The sequence below is a fragment of the Furipterus horrens genome, unplaced genomic scaffold, assembly GCF_987537825.1.
Source record: "Furipterus horrens unplaced genomic scaffold, mFurHor1.1.pri manual_scaffold_4, whole genome shotgun sequence".
In the NCBI taxonomy this organism is placed as follows: domain Eukaryota; kingdom Metazoa; phylum Chordata; class Mammalia; order Chiroptera; family Furipteridae; genus Furipterus; species Furipterus horrens.
Window position 1 is genome coordinate 168,372,519 of NW_028327174.1, and position 20,121 is coordinate 168,392,639.

General features: G+C 36.2%; 1 protein-coding gene and 1 non-coding gene across 7 annotated transcripts in view; both read right to left on the bottom strand.

Annotated features, from left to right (window-relative positions):
- The window catches only part of GKAP1 (G kinase anchoring protein 1), a 72,637-nt gene that overhangs the window by 27,217 nt on the left and 25,299 nt on the right, over window positions 1-20,121 (bottom strand). For 5 of the 6 annotated variants that reach the window (XM_090275877.1, XM_090275881.1, XM_090275879.1 and 2 more), the window contains exons 4-6: window positions 12,638-12,715; window positions 8,651-8,774; window positions 6,366-6,388 (exon numbers count right to left, since the gene is read on the bottom strand). In XM_090275877.1, the coding sequence (XP_090132003.1) occupies window positions 6,366-6,388; window positions 8,651-8,774; window positions 12,638-12,715 (225 nt within the window). The remainder of the gene's footprint in view (window positions 1-6,365; window positions 6,389-8,650; window positions 8,775-12,637; window positions 12,716-20,121) is intronic. The other variant, XM_090275878.1, reaches the window with a different exon arrangement.
- On the bottom strand, window positions 1,496-1,659 carry LOC150013241 (U1 spliceosomal RNA). The gene has a single exon (XR_016510860.1). It is a non-coding gene; the product is annotated as a U1 spliceosomal RNA (small nuclear RNA).

A 20,121-nucleotide genomic window follows, 5' to 3' on the forward strand; every position in this document is an offset into this window, starting at 1 on the left:
TAATGCAGAGCTCAATGAAGGCCCTAACAATGTGCTTAAGTTGGCAGAAAAAATTTAAAAATCTATGTGCTTCTATTATAATGTTGTAAAACATACCAAAGAAGCAGACCAAAAAAAGGCTAGGGAAGGTTTAAGTAAGAAGGCAGAACATTCATTCATTCATCAACCAACATCATTTGTATTACCTACTATGTGACAGGGCTGGTTTGGCTCAGTGGATTGAGTGTCGGCCTACGAGCTAAGTGTCGCTGGTTCGATCTTCCAGTCAGGGTACAGCAGAGAAGGAAAACTCTGACTCCAAAAAACCTCCGCTGCCTTGCGGCATACCTCTTCAGGGGAAAGGCTAAGGGAGTAAACCCCGACAGAAAATCCGGAGCCGGAGTCCCTAAGGCGGTTTGACGTTGTAGTCAACACCGGCAACTCCTGCGGCGCACCTGAAGCCAAGCTGTATTGACTCCGTCTTTCCCTTGGACCCTTCAGCTGCGAAGAGAGGGGGGGTCTGCTGCATGGGCAACAGCAGACCCTCCATATCACCCTGCCCAGGCTCTGTAGCTTCAGCTTCACTGGAGAGGATACTCCAGCGTCATCGCAAGATGTCGATTCAACACGGGAGGAGACAGATACCGTGTCACTCCCGAGTTGGACTGCACAGCCATTCTCGGCAGTGCAGATAGACTCTTAAGAAGCTACACCATCGTCTCTCGAGATGGACGGCTGCCGACGGGGGACTATGTGACAGGAATTAGGACTACCAGGGAAACTACATGGACAAGGTATGGTCCCATACTTCCAAGAACTCAAACTCTAGTGAAAGAGCAAAACAATGATAAAACAGGCTGTTGATGGCTATGAAGTATACACAAGGTACCCAAGGCATCTAAATAATACCATGATTAGGGAAAGCTTCCAGGAAAGAGGACCTCTTTGGCCAAGTTCTGAAGCATAGTTAGCCAAATAAAAAAGATGGAAGGGGAGTGACATCTTGTGCCCCCCTTCACAAGAAGTTATTCATGGACAAGACAACACTGGAGAAATGAAAGGGCAAAATGAGTAGGCAAGGTAGTATGAAAAAATATACTGGGTTCAGAAAAACTCCAAATACTTTTACAAGGCTTGATACAGAGTCAATCTAAATTGTGAGAAAACATTTTTAAAGTAGTAACTAAAAGGCAATGAATGGCTGGGAGAGTTCTGATTTCATAAACTCTCTTCTACCATTCAATTATTATAATACTATATGCATGTATTGCTGAATTTTAAATTTATTTATTTATTTTGGGGGGTGTTACCAAATTACTTTATTTGAAGGAATGGTACAAATGAAGGACATAAGTGGATGATTTGGTACAAGGTATAGAAAAGATTTAATAAAGAAGCTCTAAAAAATAATAAATCAAAGAAATAATCATTAATAGCTGCTAAAAGCACTGAGTCAAAGTGATGCAAAACTATAATGGCTGACAACACCTGCACCCACTGATCAATTTTTTTTTTTCAGGGGAGAGCACGAACGCAGTCCCCCACTACCACAAATTATGCAGTCGAGTTTCCCACATTTGGGGAAATCGCAGGGGTCAGCACATCCGGAGTGCAATGGATAAGCCTCGCCCTGGGAAAACCACCTTCGTGATCATGGTATCTCCCCTGCCAGGTAAGTATCCCACTGACCAATTTTTTAAATAAACTTTTAAAAATTTTAGAATAGTCTGAGAGAAAAGTTGCTGATAGGACAGTTTCCACATATCTCTCACCCCCTTCTGATAACATCTTACGTTATCTCTGTATATTTTACAACCAAAGAACTAATATTGCTGCATTACTATAACTAGATTGCACTGTCCTTTTTCTGTTCCAAGATCCCATCTAGGATATATTAATTTAGTTGTCATGTCTTCTTAGCCTTCTCTAGTCCATGACAGTTTCTCAGACTTTGTTTCTTATAACCTTGACAGTTTTGAGGAATACTGGTCCTACTGGTCAGGTATTCTGTAGACTGTCCCTTGATTTGGGTTTGTTTGATATGTTTCTCATGGTTAGACTGGGTTACGTGGTTTTTTCGAGGAGGGAGAAACCAGAGTCACAGGCCATTTTCATCATATCATATCAAGGTTACATGCTATCAACATAATTTATGACTAATATTAACATTGGTTACCTGGTCAAGGTTGTGTTTGCTAGGTTTCTCCAGGGTCACGTTACTTTCCCTCCCTTTGTAAACTCTAGTTTTTGGAAGCAAGTTACTATGCACAGCCCATACTCAAGGGAAGTGGAAGAAGTTCTCTCCCCCAGTGGGGGAATATCTATATAAGTTATTAATAATTTTCTGTATAGAAGATTTGTTTCTTCTATTTATTTATTTATTTAATCACTTATTTATGTGAATATCAACTCATGGATATGTATTTTATACTTTGGGTACCAATATTATGTTATTTATTTTGTATCTCAAATTGTCCCAGCTCTGAACATTGGGAAGTACTTTCAGCTTGTTTCCTACAACCCTCTGACATGTCCCTATATTTTGGTTTTTTTGAGTCCTTCCTTACTTCCTACTACCACAAAATGCTCCACGTTTATCTTGTATATCCCCTGTTGCAGCCCTAGAAGCAGCCATATTTTTTCAAGTAATCCTAGTTCCTTTTAACGGAGAATCAATTTTAACATCATTAAAATTCTATTCCCCAAGATATGACTGGAAGCACATCGTACCATCTAGAAAATACTCTTGCTTCCCTCATCTCCTCAAAAACAAACAAACAGAAAAGCAACCCAAATCTATCAAGCCTCAAGAGCTTATTAACAGGTGACAGGATATCCTTTAAAGATGTAACTCTGAGACTCCCCATAATAAAGCGATCTGGCATGAGTGAAGCCAAAGATAGCAACTAAGACTTGGGAGAGAAATGAAGAGTCTCCAAGTTATATAAGTTTCTCGATCTAGTCAACTTTCTCTTTTTCCACTGCTTGGTTACATGAACCAATAAATGTCTCCCTTTTGCTTATGCTGTATTGATTTGGGCTTTTGTTACTTACAACCAAAGCGAGCTAACAAATACAACAAGTACAAATAAGGCACGGCAACAAAAATGAGCTTAGCATGTTGAAAGGAGTAAGATAATAAATTGAACTGCTTGGGTAAAACCAGATTTTAGGTGAGATTTTTAAAGGCTAGGTAGAATTTATTTACTTCTAAGATTTAATGGCCTATTACTGCTATTCTCCTGTGTTTTGGTAGGATTAACTATAGGGCTAACTTTTTTAGCATATAATATTCATTTCAATCACACACTGATCATGTATCATAATCTTGGAAATCAACAGATTCAATCTTCCCTTACTTCTCAGCTAAGATGACTAGGGTCTAAAATTAATAAATTATTTATTCAAGCTCATATATCTAAGGTAGAGATTCTAGAAGCATAATGCAATAAAAATAAAACAGGCTGTGGATCCAGATAGAAGCGGGTTTGTACCCCAGCTCCCTTTTTTTTTTGAGAGAGAGAGAAAGAGAGAGACCAATTTGTTATTCCACTTATTTATGCATTTATTCTTGTATGTGCCCTGACTGGGGACCAAGCCCACAGCCTTAGCATATCAGGGACTATATTCTAAACTCTTATCCAGCCAGGGATTAATATAATTTTTAATAGGTAGTACACAGACATGATAGAAAATTCAAAAGTCTATACTGTGAAAAGTTAGCCTTTCTCCTATCCCTGTACCCCTCCTTCCCCACCCTTCGGCAACCACTGGTACAACTTCTTGGGTGCTCTCCTAGAGACACCTATTCCAGCATATTAAAGATTTGACCTTTTAGACTTTAAGACTTAAGACAGATGATGATCACTAAAATTTTTAAAGATACTGTATGGTACCAGAGACCTGGAATTTAGAAGGGCAGGTAAAAGTAGGACTAAAGAGAAAGGAGTAGCTATGAGATACTTAACCCAGCAGCCCTAGCATTTAAAAAGGTAACATATTAAAATTAAAAACAAACAAAACTACTTCAAGGATCAAATAATGCTATTTAAAAGGCATGGTTAGTTGAGGTTTTTAAGAGGTGTGTACAAGCCCCTACTCTATTACTCATTGTGCTTCTCTAGACTTCTCTTTAAATGCTCTTGACTACACTGTAGTGAAGGGTAGGGGACTGGTGTAGCAGTGGCAGCCAAGAGCTCCTGGACATTAATGAAGAAAAATTGTTTCCATCCTCTGTTCCTGAAAGTGTTATTTTTATTTTAAACATTTCAGGGTGAAAGAGATACAAAGAACTGGGGTTGGAAAGAAAGTACTGAGACTAATAACATGTAATCATAAATTATGAGGTGAAGGGAAAAAGAAAAAGGGGAATGATAAAATTAACCTGAGAACAAGGTTGTCTAGCAGTTAGGTGAATATACAGGCAGTTAAGTAATCCTCATCACCCAGCAATAAAGTAAAAAGTATTTTCTCTTTTGAATTTTATCCAGTAAATATCTGAGTTATGAGAGGAAGGGTAAGATGTGTATTATTCTCCACAGAGATTAGGAGTTTTAGAGTACCCATGGAAAAAAAACCTCTAGATATAAGTAAAATATTAAAGATGGAAAGAATTAAGTCAATTATTCAGCATACAATATAACAAAGACTAGGATATTTTTAGGAGTAGAAAATGTGTCATTTAAGAGTTGAAATCAGAATTTTTTTCAAACTTTTTTGAACTCTCTGAAAAAAGTTTTTCCACATTACTAGAGCAATTGCATAACCATTTAAATATTCAGGTCCCAAAAAGTAATACCTCTAATGGAAATGGAACATAACTTTGGTATAGGCAGTGTCAAAAATAATGTGAATAACATTTTCTTCTGACCAATTTCTTAAAAGTGATATAGGAAATAAATTATAATTAGACTACATTTACAAATACAGAAAACGTCTTAAAAAAATGGCACAACTGTAACTGAATAACCAAAAAATAAAATTTTAAAAAAATAAATAAATAAAATAAAATGGCCAAAAAGAAAAGAATTATTCAAAGTAAATTTTATTCCATATTATTTAATGACAGAAAATTAGAACACAGCTCTAAAATTATAATGCCAGACCAAATATATACTATGCCACATACCTATACTTGTTTAAATACAACTCAGATTAAGTATGTATATTACATAGATGAGATCCTAGTTAGCCTGGTTTTTTCTTAATTCTTTCAAATCAGGAAAGAATAAAAAGCAAGCATGGAGCAGTTTATAAAAATTAGTTTTCCCTCCACTAACAGTTGGGGGTAGTTTCTTAAGAATAAGGTGTACCATTTGTATCTGCTTGCTCATTCACTTAATGCTAACCCCCATTTAAATCAATGGATTAAAAAATGGAATCAATCCAAAAGTACACGTTTTCCACTTTTAAACATAAAATTCATACTCAGTCTATATTTGCGGTCATTTAAATTTAATCGAAGAAACGGTAACAGTGGTTTGTAAATAACTTCAAAAGAATTTCTAGCATCCGTTTTACTAACAAATCAACTCTGCGAAAAGTTAAGAACTATATTATTAATATAGTCACAGTTAGATACATGTTGTTTTCATATACATGAATTTAATTTCCCTGACTTGTCAAGCAAATGCCTGAAACAACAAAAACAATGATCAAAAACCATATATATATTCTAAAGTGAAACCAGGGGATATCTGACCATTTGGGGAAAAAAATCAATTAATGGAATTATTGACAAAATACACACACAATAGAAGAATAAAACTTTCAAATTATTACCTAAAAACCTCTCTTAACAATTTTTAGTACCATCCTCAAATTAAAAGCTATTTTATAGCAGTCTCACTTCCCAATTTTCAAAGGTCTGTAGAGGCTTTATGGAATCTTAAAAAAAAAGTAACCAATAACACTAAGAAGTTATGGCTGCACTATCCTCTAATAGTGAATGGTAAGAAAAGTTCATGATCAGGTTAATCTTATCCATGTGTTTAAACTATGTAATCACAGCTAACCTCACAATTTCTATATTTCCAAAATATCTTGAGACATGGTTTCAGGATGTTTTTAATAAAGGTTAAAATACAGACTAAGCTTCCCTAAAATTTTAACTTACATGCCTTAATCTTTTGGCTCATAGGCACACACAAATTAAGATACTAAAGCCTAATATTAATAGACTTCATGTACATAATCATATTTTTATTCTACCACAATATATTTTATATCCTTATAACTGCCAGAAACATGACTGAGTTTACTCATGAAAAACCTATGGGTTGTCCCTTAAATGGCTATGTCTCAAAAAAGACTTACTGCTATACATTAAAATATTATGCTTAAAATCATCAAGTGTTTCCTAAGATGAAGATGGTTATGACACTTACCTCTGTCCTTTTACTAATGTGATCTGTAAAAAAAAAAAAAATGGTGACACTTCATTGAAGGAAATTAACATATAAAAATATTTTAATATGTAAAAATATTTAAAGTAATTCAAAAGAATTTCAAAATTATAATAAAAATTTCTGAAGTCATTTGGGGATTGCTTAGGATTCATCAGATTTATTTTTCTAGGAATAAGATGTTAAAATTCAGTATAAAACTATTAATTTGTTCAACTTAGAGACTAGGTCTTATATCCCAGTAAATGTCACCCATAACAAAGGGTATTATTAAATTTTAAACATTTGAATTGTACATCATTTAAGTTTCTGGTTTCACAAAATATTTTTGGAATGAGAGAGAACTTGAGGTGGTACAAATATGTCTAAAATCAAATCACAGGATACTATGACTGCAAAAACTATACACAGGCTTTGTGGAATAAAATTAAAAGTCAAATAGTAATTTCTGTCCTTTAAAACTATAATCTGGTTTTTTTATTTTAAAAAATACATCAGGATTTAATATACCATTTAAAAATTCTAAAAATTGATGTATATTTATAGAATGAATACAAAAAAGGCAAAACAAATATATCTAGGTAAACAAATCGCTGATTTAGTAACAGCACAGCATTTGTGAAAAGGGATTACCAAATGAGGTAAAGACATAAGAGAATCCACCCAGACAGAAAGCTGTTACTGAAGTACAAATAGGGAGCAAGTGTTCTTATTTAAATTGAAAATGATCAGGATATCTAATATTTAATAATGCTTCTTATGGACAGCAGAAATTTTCCATTCTCAAGGACTAATAATTGAATAGCTTTCTGGCAACTGAAAATATAAAAGCTGAACCAGTTCTCTAAAGTACTCATTGATGAGAATAGAGTCCATGAACATAGTAAATGTCAAAATCACAAGATTCAGGTCTAACTACTATATCCTGGTATATTACACATTCTACTAGCATGTTCTGCTTAGCATACCATGTGATGCCAACACCTGATGAAGAATGTGTTAGTCATGCCTTGTAAGAGTTGTAGTTTTCCTTTAACAGTATCATACTGATGTCTTTCTCAATCCATCTAATAAATTTATATAATACTTAATAAATCAAACATATGGAAAATAAAGATGTTTTAAAAAACATTTTTTCATGTTTCTGCTTAGTTTCTAATGAAGTATTTCTTAAATAAAATCTTTCTTACTAAAATTGGGAATTTTACTTTAACGTACATCTGTTCTTTTAACCCCAAATAAAGCAATTTTCCTGATCCATAAAGGAAAGCAATATAATCCTTTAAGTTTATTCCTAATTTCACAGATATGCTTGTTTCCGAAAACAGTGAAGTAGGGTTTTTGTTTTTTTTTTAATTATTGCTATGATATTAATAATCCTCACAGAATGAATGCCCAATATATTAAGGCTAAATTCATATGAATCAAATGGGCTACTCTGCCAATGAACTGTCCATTTGGTTAGCAACTACACTGATTGGTATAAGCACAGTACTATACAAAAAAATCTTCTAACTGTGTTGTCTTATATGGAAGCTACTAGTCACGTGCGGCTACTTAGCATTTGAAATGTGGCTAATGCAACAAAGGAACTTTTTATTTTAGTTCATTTTAACTTACATTTAAGTTGCCACACAGGAATAATGGCTACTATAAAATACAGTACAGATCTAGGGTTTTCACCACTTCCAATATTTTTTTAAAAAGAGCTTTGTATTCTGTCTTCAAAAACTTAGTGGATGATATAATTTCCTTCTGTCTTCTCTTTTTGACAAAACAATACATATGTTATTATACTATAAAAAGTTTTCCTGTACTAAGTCTCATTCTAAAAATCTTGTATTTTAATTTTCTAAGATGTAGTTACAGATAACTTGAGGAGGTTGACCAATAATGGAGGAAACCTGAATATACTATTCCCAAACTAGTTAAGGCCAAATCACTTTATGTACAAGGATAATAATATGTTTGTTTCATGATGACTTAAAAACTACAAATGTCAATTTTTCTTTTCAGTGAATGTTAGAAAAGAGACAAATTCAGAAATACAAAAAGATAAATTCTAGTTCTGTGGTGTTTTTATGACTGATTTTAAGTTACTTTAACCCCTAAATGGTTTATTTCCAAAAAGGTGTACATTCTATATTCTAAGTAGCAGATTAACAAAACAATTACTGATTTTAAAAATTAGAAAGGTACTTACAACTTAAGTATACAAAGACTTAGGAACAGTTACTCTAGCATAACAAATTTCATATGTATATTACCTTCAGATTGAAAATCTTTTAGTGGTACTGTGAGAGGTTTGTCTTTTCCCTGATGATTCTTCCTTTTATCTTTTTTATTCATAACCTTTGACTGAGATGAAGCATTTTCAGTATTTTCATTCTCCTGAAAAGAATTATCAACAACCATTAAGCTTAATTTACACTAGTAGCATCAACTCACCAACAGATAATATGTTTATTAAAGGATAAAAGGCAAAAAATAAAAGCTTAGGCAAGCCAACCTCTATAAAAGGATACCTGTTTATTTATATATTCTGTCTTTTGCCTCTTAAACATTAAAATAAAAACAAAAAGCTATATCTTGGTCTATATCCCCTAGTACTTGCCACCTTCTCTTTTTTTAATACTTATTTTTAGAGAGGGGAAGGGAAGGAGAGAGGGAGCGAAACACTGATGTGAGAGAGAAACATCAATTGTACATGCCCTGACCAGGGACCAAACCCACAACCCAGGCATGTGCCCTGACCAGTAGAGCCAGCGACCTTGTGCTCTGTGGGAGGGCACCCAACCAACTGAGCCACACCAATCAGGGCACCATCATCACCAATCAGGGCACCATCCTCTTCTTCATTTCTGGACCAAACTTAAAACAATAATCTACAATTTGCTTTCTCACTCTCCCTCCCAACTCCCCAAATCTGGCTCCTGCTGTTTTCTGACACTAAAATTAATGTCAGTTTCCTTTTAAATGTCAAACCTGAAGGAGATTATTTTTCAAGCATTTCTTGGTTTTCTCAATACATTCCTTACTACCCGAGTCTCCTTTACTAGATTCCCTTTTCCCAACTCTTCTTAAAAATGTAGCTGCTATTTACTATTATTCCATTCTAACCTATTCTTTTTTAACATTTTATTTCTTATGTATTGTTTTTTCTATTACAGTTGTCCCACATTATCTCCCATTGCTCTCACCCCACCCCACCCACCCCTTCTTCCACAGTCAATTCCCACCCCGTTGTCCATGCCCATGGGTCATTCATACTAGTTCCTTAACTAGGCCCTCCCCCTTCTTTTCTCTTCTACCCTCCCACATGGTCACTGTCAGTCTGTTTCTTGTTTCCATGCCTCTGGTTCTATTTTGCTCATTTGTTTGTGTTGTTCATCAGTTTCCTGTATTAGGTGAGATCATATGGTATTTGTTTTTCACTGCCTGGCTTATTTCACTAAGCATAATACTTACCAGTTCCATCCATGTTGTCACAAAAGGTAGGAGTTCCTTTCTTTCTGCTGCGTAGTATTCCATTGTGTAAATGTACCACAGTTTTTTAATCCACTCATCTACTGATGGACATTTAGGCTGTTTCCAGCACTTGACTATTGTAAATAGCACTGCTATGAACACAGGGGTGCATAGGTTCTTTTGAATTGCTGTTTCAGGAATCTTTGGGTGTAATCCTAGCAATGGAATCGCTGGCTTAGAAGGCAGTTTCATTTTTAGTTTTTTGAGGAAATTCCATACTGTTTTCCATAGTGGCTGCACCAGTCTACATTCCTACCAACAGTGCACTAGGGTTCCCTTTCTCCACACCCTCATCAGCACTTCTTGTTTCTTGATTTGTTTACAATGGCCATTCTGACCAGTGTGAGCTGGTATCTCATTGTGGTTTTAATTCGCACCTCTCTGATGGCTAGTGATGCTGAGCACTCTTTCCTATGCCTATGGGCCCTCTGTATATCCTCCTTGGAGAAGAGTTGGTCCATTTTTTAACTGGATTGCCTGTCTTCTTGGTGTTGAGTCATATAAGTTCTTTATATATTTTGAAGATCAAACCCTTGTCCAAGGTATCATTAGCAAATACGTTTTCCCATATGGTTGTTCCCTTTTCATCTTGCTGATGTTTTCTTTCACTGAGCAAAAACTCTTCAGTTTGATGTAGGCCTACTTCTTTAATCTTTCCTTTGTTTCCCTTGCCCTAGGATATACATCAGTGAAAATATTGCTATGTGGGATATCTGAAATTTTACTGCCTGCTTTCCTCTAGGCCTTTTATGGTGTCATCGCTTACATTTAAGTCTTTGATCCCTCTTGAGTTTATCCTGGTGTATGGTGTAAGTTGGTGCTCTAGTTTCATTTTATTGTACGTCCTTCCTTGTCCAGTTTTCCCAATACCACCTATTGAAGAGGCTATCTTCACTCCATTTTATGCTCCTTCCCCCTTTGTCCAATATTAGTTGACCATATAGACCTGGGTTTATTTCTGGGCTCTCTATTCTGTTCCATTGATCTATATGTCTGTTCTTATGCCAGTACCAGACTGTTGATTACAGTGGCCTTGTAGTATAGTTTGTTATCAGGTATTGTGATTCCTCCTCCTTTGTTCCCCTTTCTCAAGATTGCTGAGACTATTTGGGGTCTTTTTTGGTTCCATATAAATTTTTGAAGTACTTATTCTAGGTCTGTGAAATATGTTGCTGGTATTTTAATAGGGATTGCATTGAATCTATAAATTGCTTTGGGTAGTATTGACATTTTAATGATGTTGATTCTTCCCATCCATGAACATGGTATATCCTTCCATTTATTTGTATCTTCCTTAATTTCTTTCTTCAGTGTTCTGTAGTTTTCCAAGTACAGGTCTTTTACCTCCTTGGTTAAGTTTATTCCTAGGTACTTTATTTTTCTTGTTGTTATAGTAAGTGGAATTTTTTTTCTAGTTACTATCTGATATTTTATTGTTGGTGTACAGAAATGCCTTTGATTTCTGAATATTGACTTTGTACCCTGCTATTTTTCCAAGTTCACTTACTAGATCAAGTAAATTTTTGGTAGAGTCTATAGGGTTTTCTATGTATACTATCATGTCGTCTACAAATGACAATTTTACTTCCTCTTTTCCAATTTGGATGCCTTTTATTTTATTTTTTTCTTGTCTCATAGCTGTGGCTAGAACTTCCAAAACTATGTTGGAGAGGGTGAACATCCTTGTCTTATTCCTGATCTTAGGGGGAAAGCTTTCAGTTTTTGCTCAATGAGTATGATGTTGGATTCAGGTTTCTCATATATGGCCTTTATTATGTTGAAGTATGCTCTCTCTACTCCCATTTTGCTGAGTGTTTTCATCATAAATGGGTGTTGTACTTTATCAAATGGTTTTTCAGCATCTATTGATATGATCATGTGATTTTTATCTTTTTGTTTATGTGGTGTGTTACATTTATTGATTTGTGAATATTAAACTATTCTTGATCCATGGAATAAATCCCACTTGATCATGGTGTATGATCTTTTTAACGTGTTGCTGGATCCGGTTTGCCAATATTTTGTTGAAGATTTTAACACCTATGTTCATCAGCGATATTGGCCTGTAGTTTTCTTTATTTGTTGTCTTGCAAGTTAAATAAATTTTATGGATCAAAAATATCCCAATACATGTAAAGGACTAAGGTTGAATAACATGAAGATAATATAAATACTCAATTTAAATATACAAACTGGAAACCAACACTACTGTTTCCTTCAATGTTAATATAGTTACAAGATGTAGAATGCATTTCAGCACATAGCCCCAAAATCACAGCTTAGTGACAAATGCTGAGTTCACAAAACCAAATTATCAGAAATATCCTTCAATTTACTTTAGTTAATTGTAGTGTTATGTCTAGCAGAGGGTATCTTAATGGATGCCCCTGTACTCATACTTATGTTACATTTTTTAATCTATTTATTTTCTATGTTCATTTAAAATAAGTTAAAATAAATCATTTATTATTTATTTTCTTCCCTAATGCTAGGTGGGGGAACTTTTGCAACTAAAAACATTCCCAATAATAAAAGCTTAGTCCACTTGTTTCTGCTGTCTCTCAAAATATGAGGAGAAATCTTATAAAAACTTCATAATAATATTTTGATACTAATAAATTTTTAGGACAAACTTTAAAGAGAACTTTAATACCAAATTCAGGAAGTCTGGTGCTAACTTTGACTACCTAAAGCTAATGTAGCTAAATGAATAAATGTGTAAATACCTTTTTGTGTTCTTCATATTCTAATTTACTTAGCAACAATGCCTTCTCAAGATCTGCTTCAAACATTTCAGATGTCAGCTAAAAAAAAAGTTTCACAATAAACAGATGATAGCATTATACCACATTAGCAAAATAACCCTGACAATACATACAGGAAAAGAAAACAAATATATTAAAAAACAGTCTAGGTTCTACAAAGTTATCTATCCATGCAAAAGTAAGGAGCCCTGTATTTTATAGACCATACCAAAGCATAAACTTCCAATTTTGAAATTTCCATTTCCCCTTCATTGTCAATAATTTGCTGTAATAGCACATAATACTTTTACTTTCATTAAAAAAAATGAATTTGACAGTGCAATGGATGTCAAAGGCACTATGCTGTTCAGGACACTGAAAATATAATAGTGATTACTATTCAAAGTTACAAAAATACTAAAAAATAATAAGCATTATAAAACATACCATTTTCTTAAAATAGACTAATTCACAGGTACAGAATCTTTTAATAACGTGACCAAATGTCCTGGTATATGCCTGATGTTACAGAATAATTACAGTGTATCCTTTTACTAGCCTTTTACTTATATGGTTACCCTACCTTTAAAGTCACCTAACAACATAACAAAATTATTTTATGCAATCTGCATCTTTTGGTTCTTCTTTCCCAACACAAAATCTCACCTTAACTTCTTACAATCTAGCTTCTACCACCCTCTAATCAAATAACTCTCCAAGAATTTTACTCATTGCCAAACAGAATTGCTACAATAGTTAGATGGGACTTTGAGCAGTCCATCATTGGGAATAAGGTATGTCCACAAATGAATATAGAGGATAGTTGCAATGTGACAAAAAGTAAACATCTTAAATTTATGTGCAAGTATTTGTCAACCTATATGTTATGGATAATAATGCATAAATTTAATAGATAGGTCTTTTTCTTTCTGTCCAGAAACCATTCCTTTATTCCTCTGAGTAATAAACTTCATTCCAATGTCATATGATTATAGCAGGACAGCAATCATATAGTCCTATATACCATTAACCAACATATCCACAGAGACATCAAAGCTACTATTATCAACACCAGGGTCACTGCAAGGGATCCAACTTTTTAAATCATTATCCAAGGAAAGAGAAACATCAATCAGTTCCCTCTGGTTGCACCCCAACCAGAGATCAAACCCAAAATCCAGGTATATGCCCTGACTGGGGATCAAAACCACCACCTTTTGGTGTACGGGATGATGCTCCAACAAAGTGATTCACTGGGACAGGGCAGGATCCAACTCTTTTTTGATCTCCTAGGAATTAAATTTTGAGAACACAAAGCAGGTGGGGTTAAATCATCTGATGACAGCTCTCTAAAATTGAATGTACTAGTTCTATATATTAGTTCATGCACTTGAGCACCCCAGAATTCCTTCGTTTCCATCTTTTTTAATAAATTATTTTTTAATATGTTTTATTGACTATGCTGCTACAGTTGCCCCAATTTCTTTTCCCTTTGAGAAATCAGCTGATAGTCTAATTGGGACCCCTTTGTACATAATTCTCTTCTTCTCTCTTGCTGCTTTTAAGAGTTTCTCTTTAATTTTTGACATTTTGATTATAATGTGTCTTGGTGCGGTTCTCCCTCGGTCTAGTTTTTCTGTAACTCTCTGTGCTTCCTGGACCTGTAAGTCTATTTCCTTCCCCAAGTTAGGAAAGTTCTACTTCATTATTTTTTCACATAATTTTTCCATTTCTAGTTCTTCTTCACCTTCTGGCAACCCTATGATTCGGATGTTCGCTCGCTTATAGCTGTCTATGAGGTTTCTGAGCTTCTCCTCATTTTCCTCACTTTTTATTTCCTCTTTCTGCACTGGTTGACTGTTTGTTCCTTCCCTATGTTACGATTTGTTTATTTGATTCCTGGTTCTCCTTCCCTCACCACTTGTTTTGTATGTTTTGTTCATTTCAGCAGGACTAGCCTTCATTCCTTCCCCATTTTGATTAAGATCCTTTGTTATTTCTGAAAGCTGTATTAGAACTATAGCTTTGAACTGAGCCTCAGAAAGATTACCTATTTGTTCATCCGTTAAATCATGTATTTGTTTTCTGATCAGCTGCGTGATTGGGATCTCTATCATTATCCTTGCCATCCTGACAGTTTTCGTTTACCTCTCCTTCTTGGGCGGGGCTGTCACACCTCCTATGCTATCAGGGGCAGAGTCCTGTGCACTCATCACTACTGGGCGACCCTTCTCACCACACTGTGGCACTTTGTGTGGGGGCGGGGGTCCAAGATGGATTCCTGCCTTTCACTCTTCGCTGAGAGATCAGGAGCCGCCTCCTCCTTCCCCACGCCCTCTCGGCCTCACAGTCCAAGGCAATGGGGGTCTACCTTCCCTGGCACTGGAATCGCGAGTTGACAGGTTTGGTCTGCAGCTAGGTGCACTCCCAGGTGCTTCTCTCCTCCCCTTAAATACGGGTGTCTCTGCTTACCACAGTCCCGGCGCTCATGCTGCAGCTACTACCGCCAGCACAGCTTGATCTCTCCACCCCAGCTTCGTGCCTCCTACCCGTCCGGACAAGCACCACTTGTTTATAACTTCATATGTTGGACTTACATGTAGCTTTATTTTCTGGAACTTCTGGTTATTTCTGATTTTGCAGTAGTTGTAGTCCTTCTTAGTTGTGGAGGGAGACGGAGCATGTCAGTCTAGGCCTCCATCTTGGCCGGAGGTCTAATAGTTTATTTTTTATTGTATATTTTCCCACTACATTTTAACCTTATTTCCTCTTCCACCTTCACCCACCCACTACTCCCTGATATCTCCACACTGTTATCTGTGTTCATGAGTCTTGTATCTTTTTTGCTTAATCTCTCCACCTCTCTAACCAGCCCCAAGCATTGTCAGCCTGTTCAACTCTGAATCTGTCCCTATTTTTGTTAGTTCAGTTTGTTCATTAGATTCTACATAGGAGTGAAATCATATGGTATTTGTCTTTCTCTGACTGGCTTATTTCACTTAGCACAATGTTCTCCAGGTCTATCCATACTGTTACAAAGGGTAACACTTTCTTCCTTTTTACGACTGAGTTCTATTCGACTGTGTGAATGTCCCATAGTTGTTTTATCCACTCATCTGCTGATGAACACTTGGGCTACTTCCAAATCTTGGCTACGGTAAATAATGCTGCGATGAACACAGGGGTGCATATGTTCCTTCAATTACTGTTTTTGGTTTCTTCAGATACGCATCAAGTCCCAGAGGTGGAATCGCTGGGTCATAAGGCAATTCCATTTTTAATTTTTTTCAGATAACTCTATGCTGCTTTCCACAGTGGCAGCACCAATCTGCGTTACCACCAACAGTGCAAAAAGGGTTCCTCTTTCTCTACATCCTCGCCAGTACTTGTTTGTTGATTTATGATAGCCATTCTTTCATGTGTGAGGTGATCTCTCACTGTGGTTTTAATTTGCATTTTTTGGACAATTAGTGGTGTTGAGCGCCATTTCATATGTCTATTGGACATCTGTATGTCCTCTTTGGAGAAGTGTCTATTCAGGTCCTTTGCCCATTTTTTTTAATTGGATTGTATGTTTTTCTGGTGTTGAGTTTTATAAGTTCTTTATAAATTTTGGGTATTAACCTCTTATCAGAAATATCAGTGAGGACTTCCGGCCAAGATGGAGGCTTAGACGGACACGCTAGGTCTCCCTCTACAACTAGAGAGGAATACAACTACTTCAAAACAAAGGATAACTAGAAATTCCAGAAAATAAAAATACACGGAAGCCCAACATATGAAGTTATAAACCAGCGGTGCCATTTGGGCAGGTAAGAGTTAAAGAGGGCAGCGCTGTTTGCGGTCACACCTGGAGCGGCGGGGCAGCGAGGAATCCCGGCTGCGGTCAAGCCCCTGGCGGTGCGCGACCCCAGCGCTGGGGAGAGCGGCCGCCGCATCGCCTTGAACAGTGAGGCCCAGGGGGGCGGGAGGACGGATCCCGGTCTCCTAGCTGAATAACTGTGTGAATCCATCTTGGACCCCCGCCCCCAAAGAAAGCACCACAGGGCTGCGAAATAGGTCGCAGACAGGCGCCAGTCGCTGAATTGTGACGCGTACACAGGCACTGCCCCTTACAGCCGGCCCAAGAAAACAAAACGCATCTGTCAAAATGAGGCAGACAACTATAGAAATCCCGGTAGCACAGCTCACCAGGCAACAGATAGAGAACCTGACAGATGAACAGATAAGAAACCTGTCAGAGGCTCAGTTCTGGGCCATTGTTATCAGGTGGCTTACAGAATTCACAAAAGAGCAGGAAAAAGATAAGAAAGAAGCGAAAAACATTCATAACGAAAGGAACAAAACCACATACGAGACAGATGGTGAGGAAAAAAAATCCAGAGTTCATTTCAACAAACTGGAATATGGAGAAGGAACAAGCAGTCAACCAATGCAGAGAGAGGAAATGGGAAGCAACAATGAGAGGATCAGAAACCTCTGGGACAGCTATAAAAGGCCCAACATAAGAATCATTGGTTTGCCAGAGAGCGAGGAAGATGAACTAGAACTTGAAAAATTGAGTGAAAATATAATAAAGGAGAACTTCCCAGACTTGGGGAAGGGAATAGACTTGCAGGTCCAGGAAGCAAGGAGAGTTCCCAAGAGACTGGACCCAGGGAGAACCAATCCAAGACACATTATAATCAAAATGTCAAAAATTAAAGATAAAGAGAGAATCTTAAAAGCAGCAAGAGAGAAGAAAAGAATTATGTACAAAGGGGTCCCAATTAGACTATCAGCTGACTTCTCAAGAGAGACCCTACAGGAAAGAAGGGACTGGCAAGAAATATTCAAAGTAATGAAAATCCAAAACCTACAACCACGAATACTCTATCCAGCGAAATTGTCATTCAGAATAGAAGGACAGAGAAAGTGTTTCCAGGACAAAATAAAACTGAAAGAGTTCATTAGATCCAAACCACTGTTATATGAGATGTTAAAGGGACTGGTTTAAAAAACAGAAGCTAGGGAGATGAAACAAAGGCAAACTAAACAGGCAACGAGAGTGGAAAAGGAACTGTGGGTACGGGAAGCATACTGGGGGGAGGTCAACAGGGAGGGGGAGTGGGGAGAGGGAGGGAGATGATATAGGAATTGGGGATCATGGTAGGAGGGAATGGAATAGACGGAGAGAGGTTGGGAGGAACTGTATGCACAACTAATGGACATAATCTAAAAGGGGGGGACAACTGGAGGGAGGGGGGCCACCGGGTGGAGGGGAGCAGAGGGAAGGGAAATTGGCACAAATGTAATAATTTAATCAATAAAACACATTAAATCTGAAAAAAAAAAAGAAATATCAGTGAATATGTTTTCCATTCAGTGGGCTTTTTGTTGATGGGTTACCTTGCTGTTCAAAAACTAGTTTGATGTAGTCCCATTTGTTTATTTTTTTTGTTTCCTTTACCCAAGGAGATACATCAGAGAAAAAATATTGCTACAAGCAATGTCCACCATTTTACTGCCTATGTTTTCTTCTACGATCTTTATGGTTATAGGTCTAACATTTAGGTATTTAATGCATTTTGAATTTATTCTTGTGTGTAGCATAAAAAGGTGGTCTATTGCATTTTTCTGCACATATCTGTCCAATTTGCCCAACATCATTTACTTAATAAACTATCTTTGTATGTGTTTGCTTCCTCTGTTGAATATTAACTGACTATAAAGGTGTGGGTTTATTTCTGAGCTCTATATTCTATTTCATTGATCTATGTGTCTGTTTATATGCTGTTTTAATTACTATAGCCTTATAGTATAGTTTAATATTAGGTGGCATGATTCCTCCAACTTTGTTCTTTCTCTAGATCACTGCTGCTATGTGGGGCCTTTTGTGGTCCTATATAAGTTTTTGAAGTATATGTTCTAGTTCTGTGAAATATGTCATTGGAATCTTAGATAGGAAAAGCGCTGAATCTATAGATTGCTTTGGGTAGTATGGATATTTAAATGTTGTTAATTTTTGCTATCCATTAATATATTTTGTGCTTCCACTTATTTGTACTTTCAACTTCATTCTTCAGTGTCTTATAATTTTCTGAGTACAAGTCTTTAACATCCTTGGTTAAGTTTATTCCTAGGTATTTTATTCTTTTGGAAGCAATTGTAAATGGGATTATTTTCTTAATATCTCATTCTGATAGTTCATTATTGGCATATAAAAATGCAACCAATTTCTGGATAGTAATTTTACATTCTACTACTTTGCTGAATTCATTTATCAGTTATAGTAGTGTCTTGGTGGAATCCTTGGTGTTCTTTATATACAGTATCATGTCATCTGCAAATATAGAGTTTTACTTCCTCTCCAACTTGGATCTTTTATTTCTTCTCCTCATCTGATTGCTACGGCTAGGACTTCTAGTACTATGCTGAATAAGAGGTCAAAGTGGACACCCTTGTCTTGTTCCCAGTCTTCAGGGGAACACTTGTAGAATCTGACCATTGAGTTTGATGCTGGCAGTGGGCTTGTCATATATGGCCTTTATTAATTTAGGTTTGTTCCCTTTATTCCCACTTTGCTGAGTTTTTATCTTCATCTGGTTTTGGAATTAAGCTAATGCTGGCCTCATAGCCTGGTTAAAGGTTTGTCAATCTTGTTAATCTTTTCAAAGAACCACCTCTTGGATTCATTGATCTTTTGTATTGTCTTTTTAGACCTTATTTTGTTTTTTTTCTGCTCTGCTCTTTATCATTTCCTTCCTTTTACTACCTTTGGCTTTGTTTGTTGTTCTTTTTCAAGTTCCTTTAAGTATAAAATTAGATTATTTCAGATTTTTTATTGTTTGTTGAGATAGGCCTATAATGCTATGAATTTCCCTCTCAGGACTGCTTTCCCTGTGTCCCACAGATTTTGGGTTGTTGTGTTCTCATTTTCATTTATTTCAAGGCATCTCTTTATTTCTTCCTTGATCTCATTGTTGACCATTACATTGTTTAATAACATGTTATTCAGCTTCCATGTCTTTATGTATTTTTCAGTTTTCTTCCAGTGATTGATTTCTAATTTCATAACATTATGGTCAGAGAAGATGCTTGATATGATTTCAATCTTCTTAAATTTATTGAGACTTGTTTGTGTCTAATATGAAGTATATCCTAGAAAACGTTCCATATGCACTTAAAAGGAATGTGTATTCTACTGCTTTGGGATAAAATGCTCTGAAGATATCATTTAAATCCACTTGATCTAGTGTGTCATTTAAGGCTGCTATCTCCTTGCTGATTTTCTGTCTGGAAGATCTTTTGAATTCAATGGGGTGTTAAAATCTCTATGACTGTATGTCTGTCAATCTCTCACTTTATGTTCATCAAGATTTGCTTTACATAGTGAGGTGCTCCTATGTTGGGTGCAGAAATGTTTATTAGGGTTATATCTTCTTGCAGGATTGTTCCCTTTATCATTAGGTAATGTCCTTCTTTGT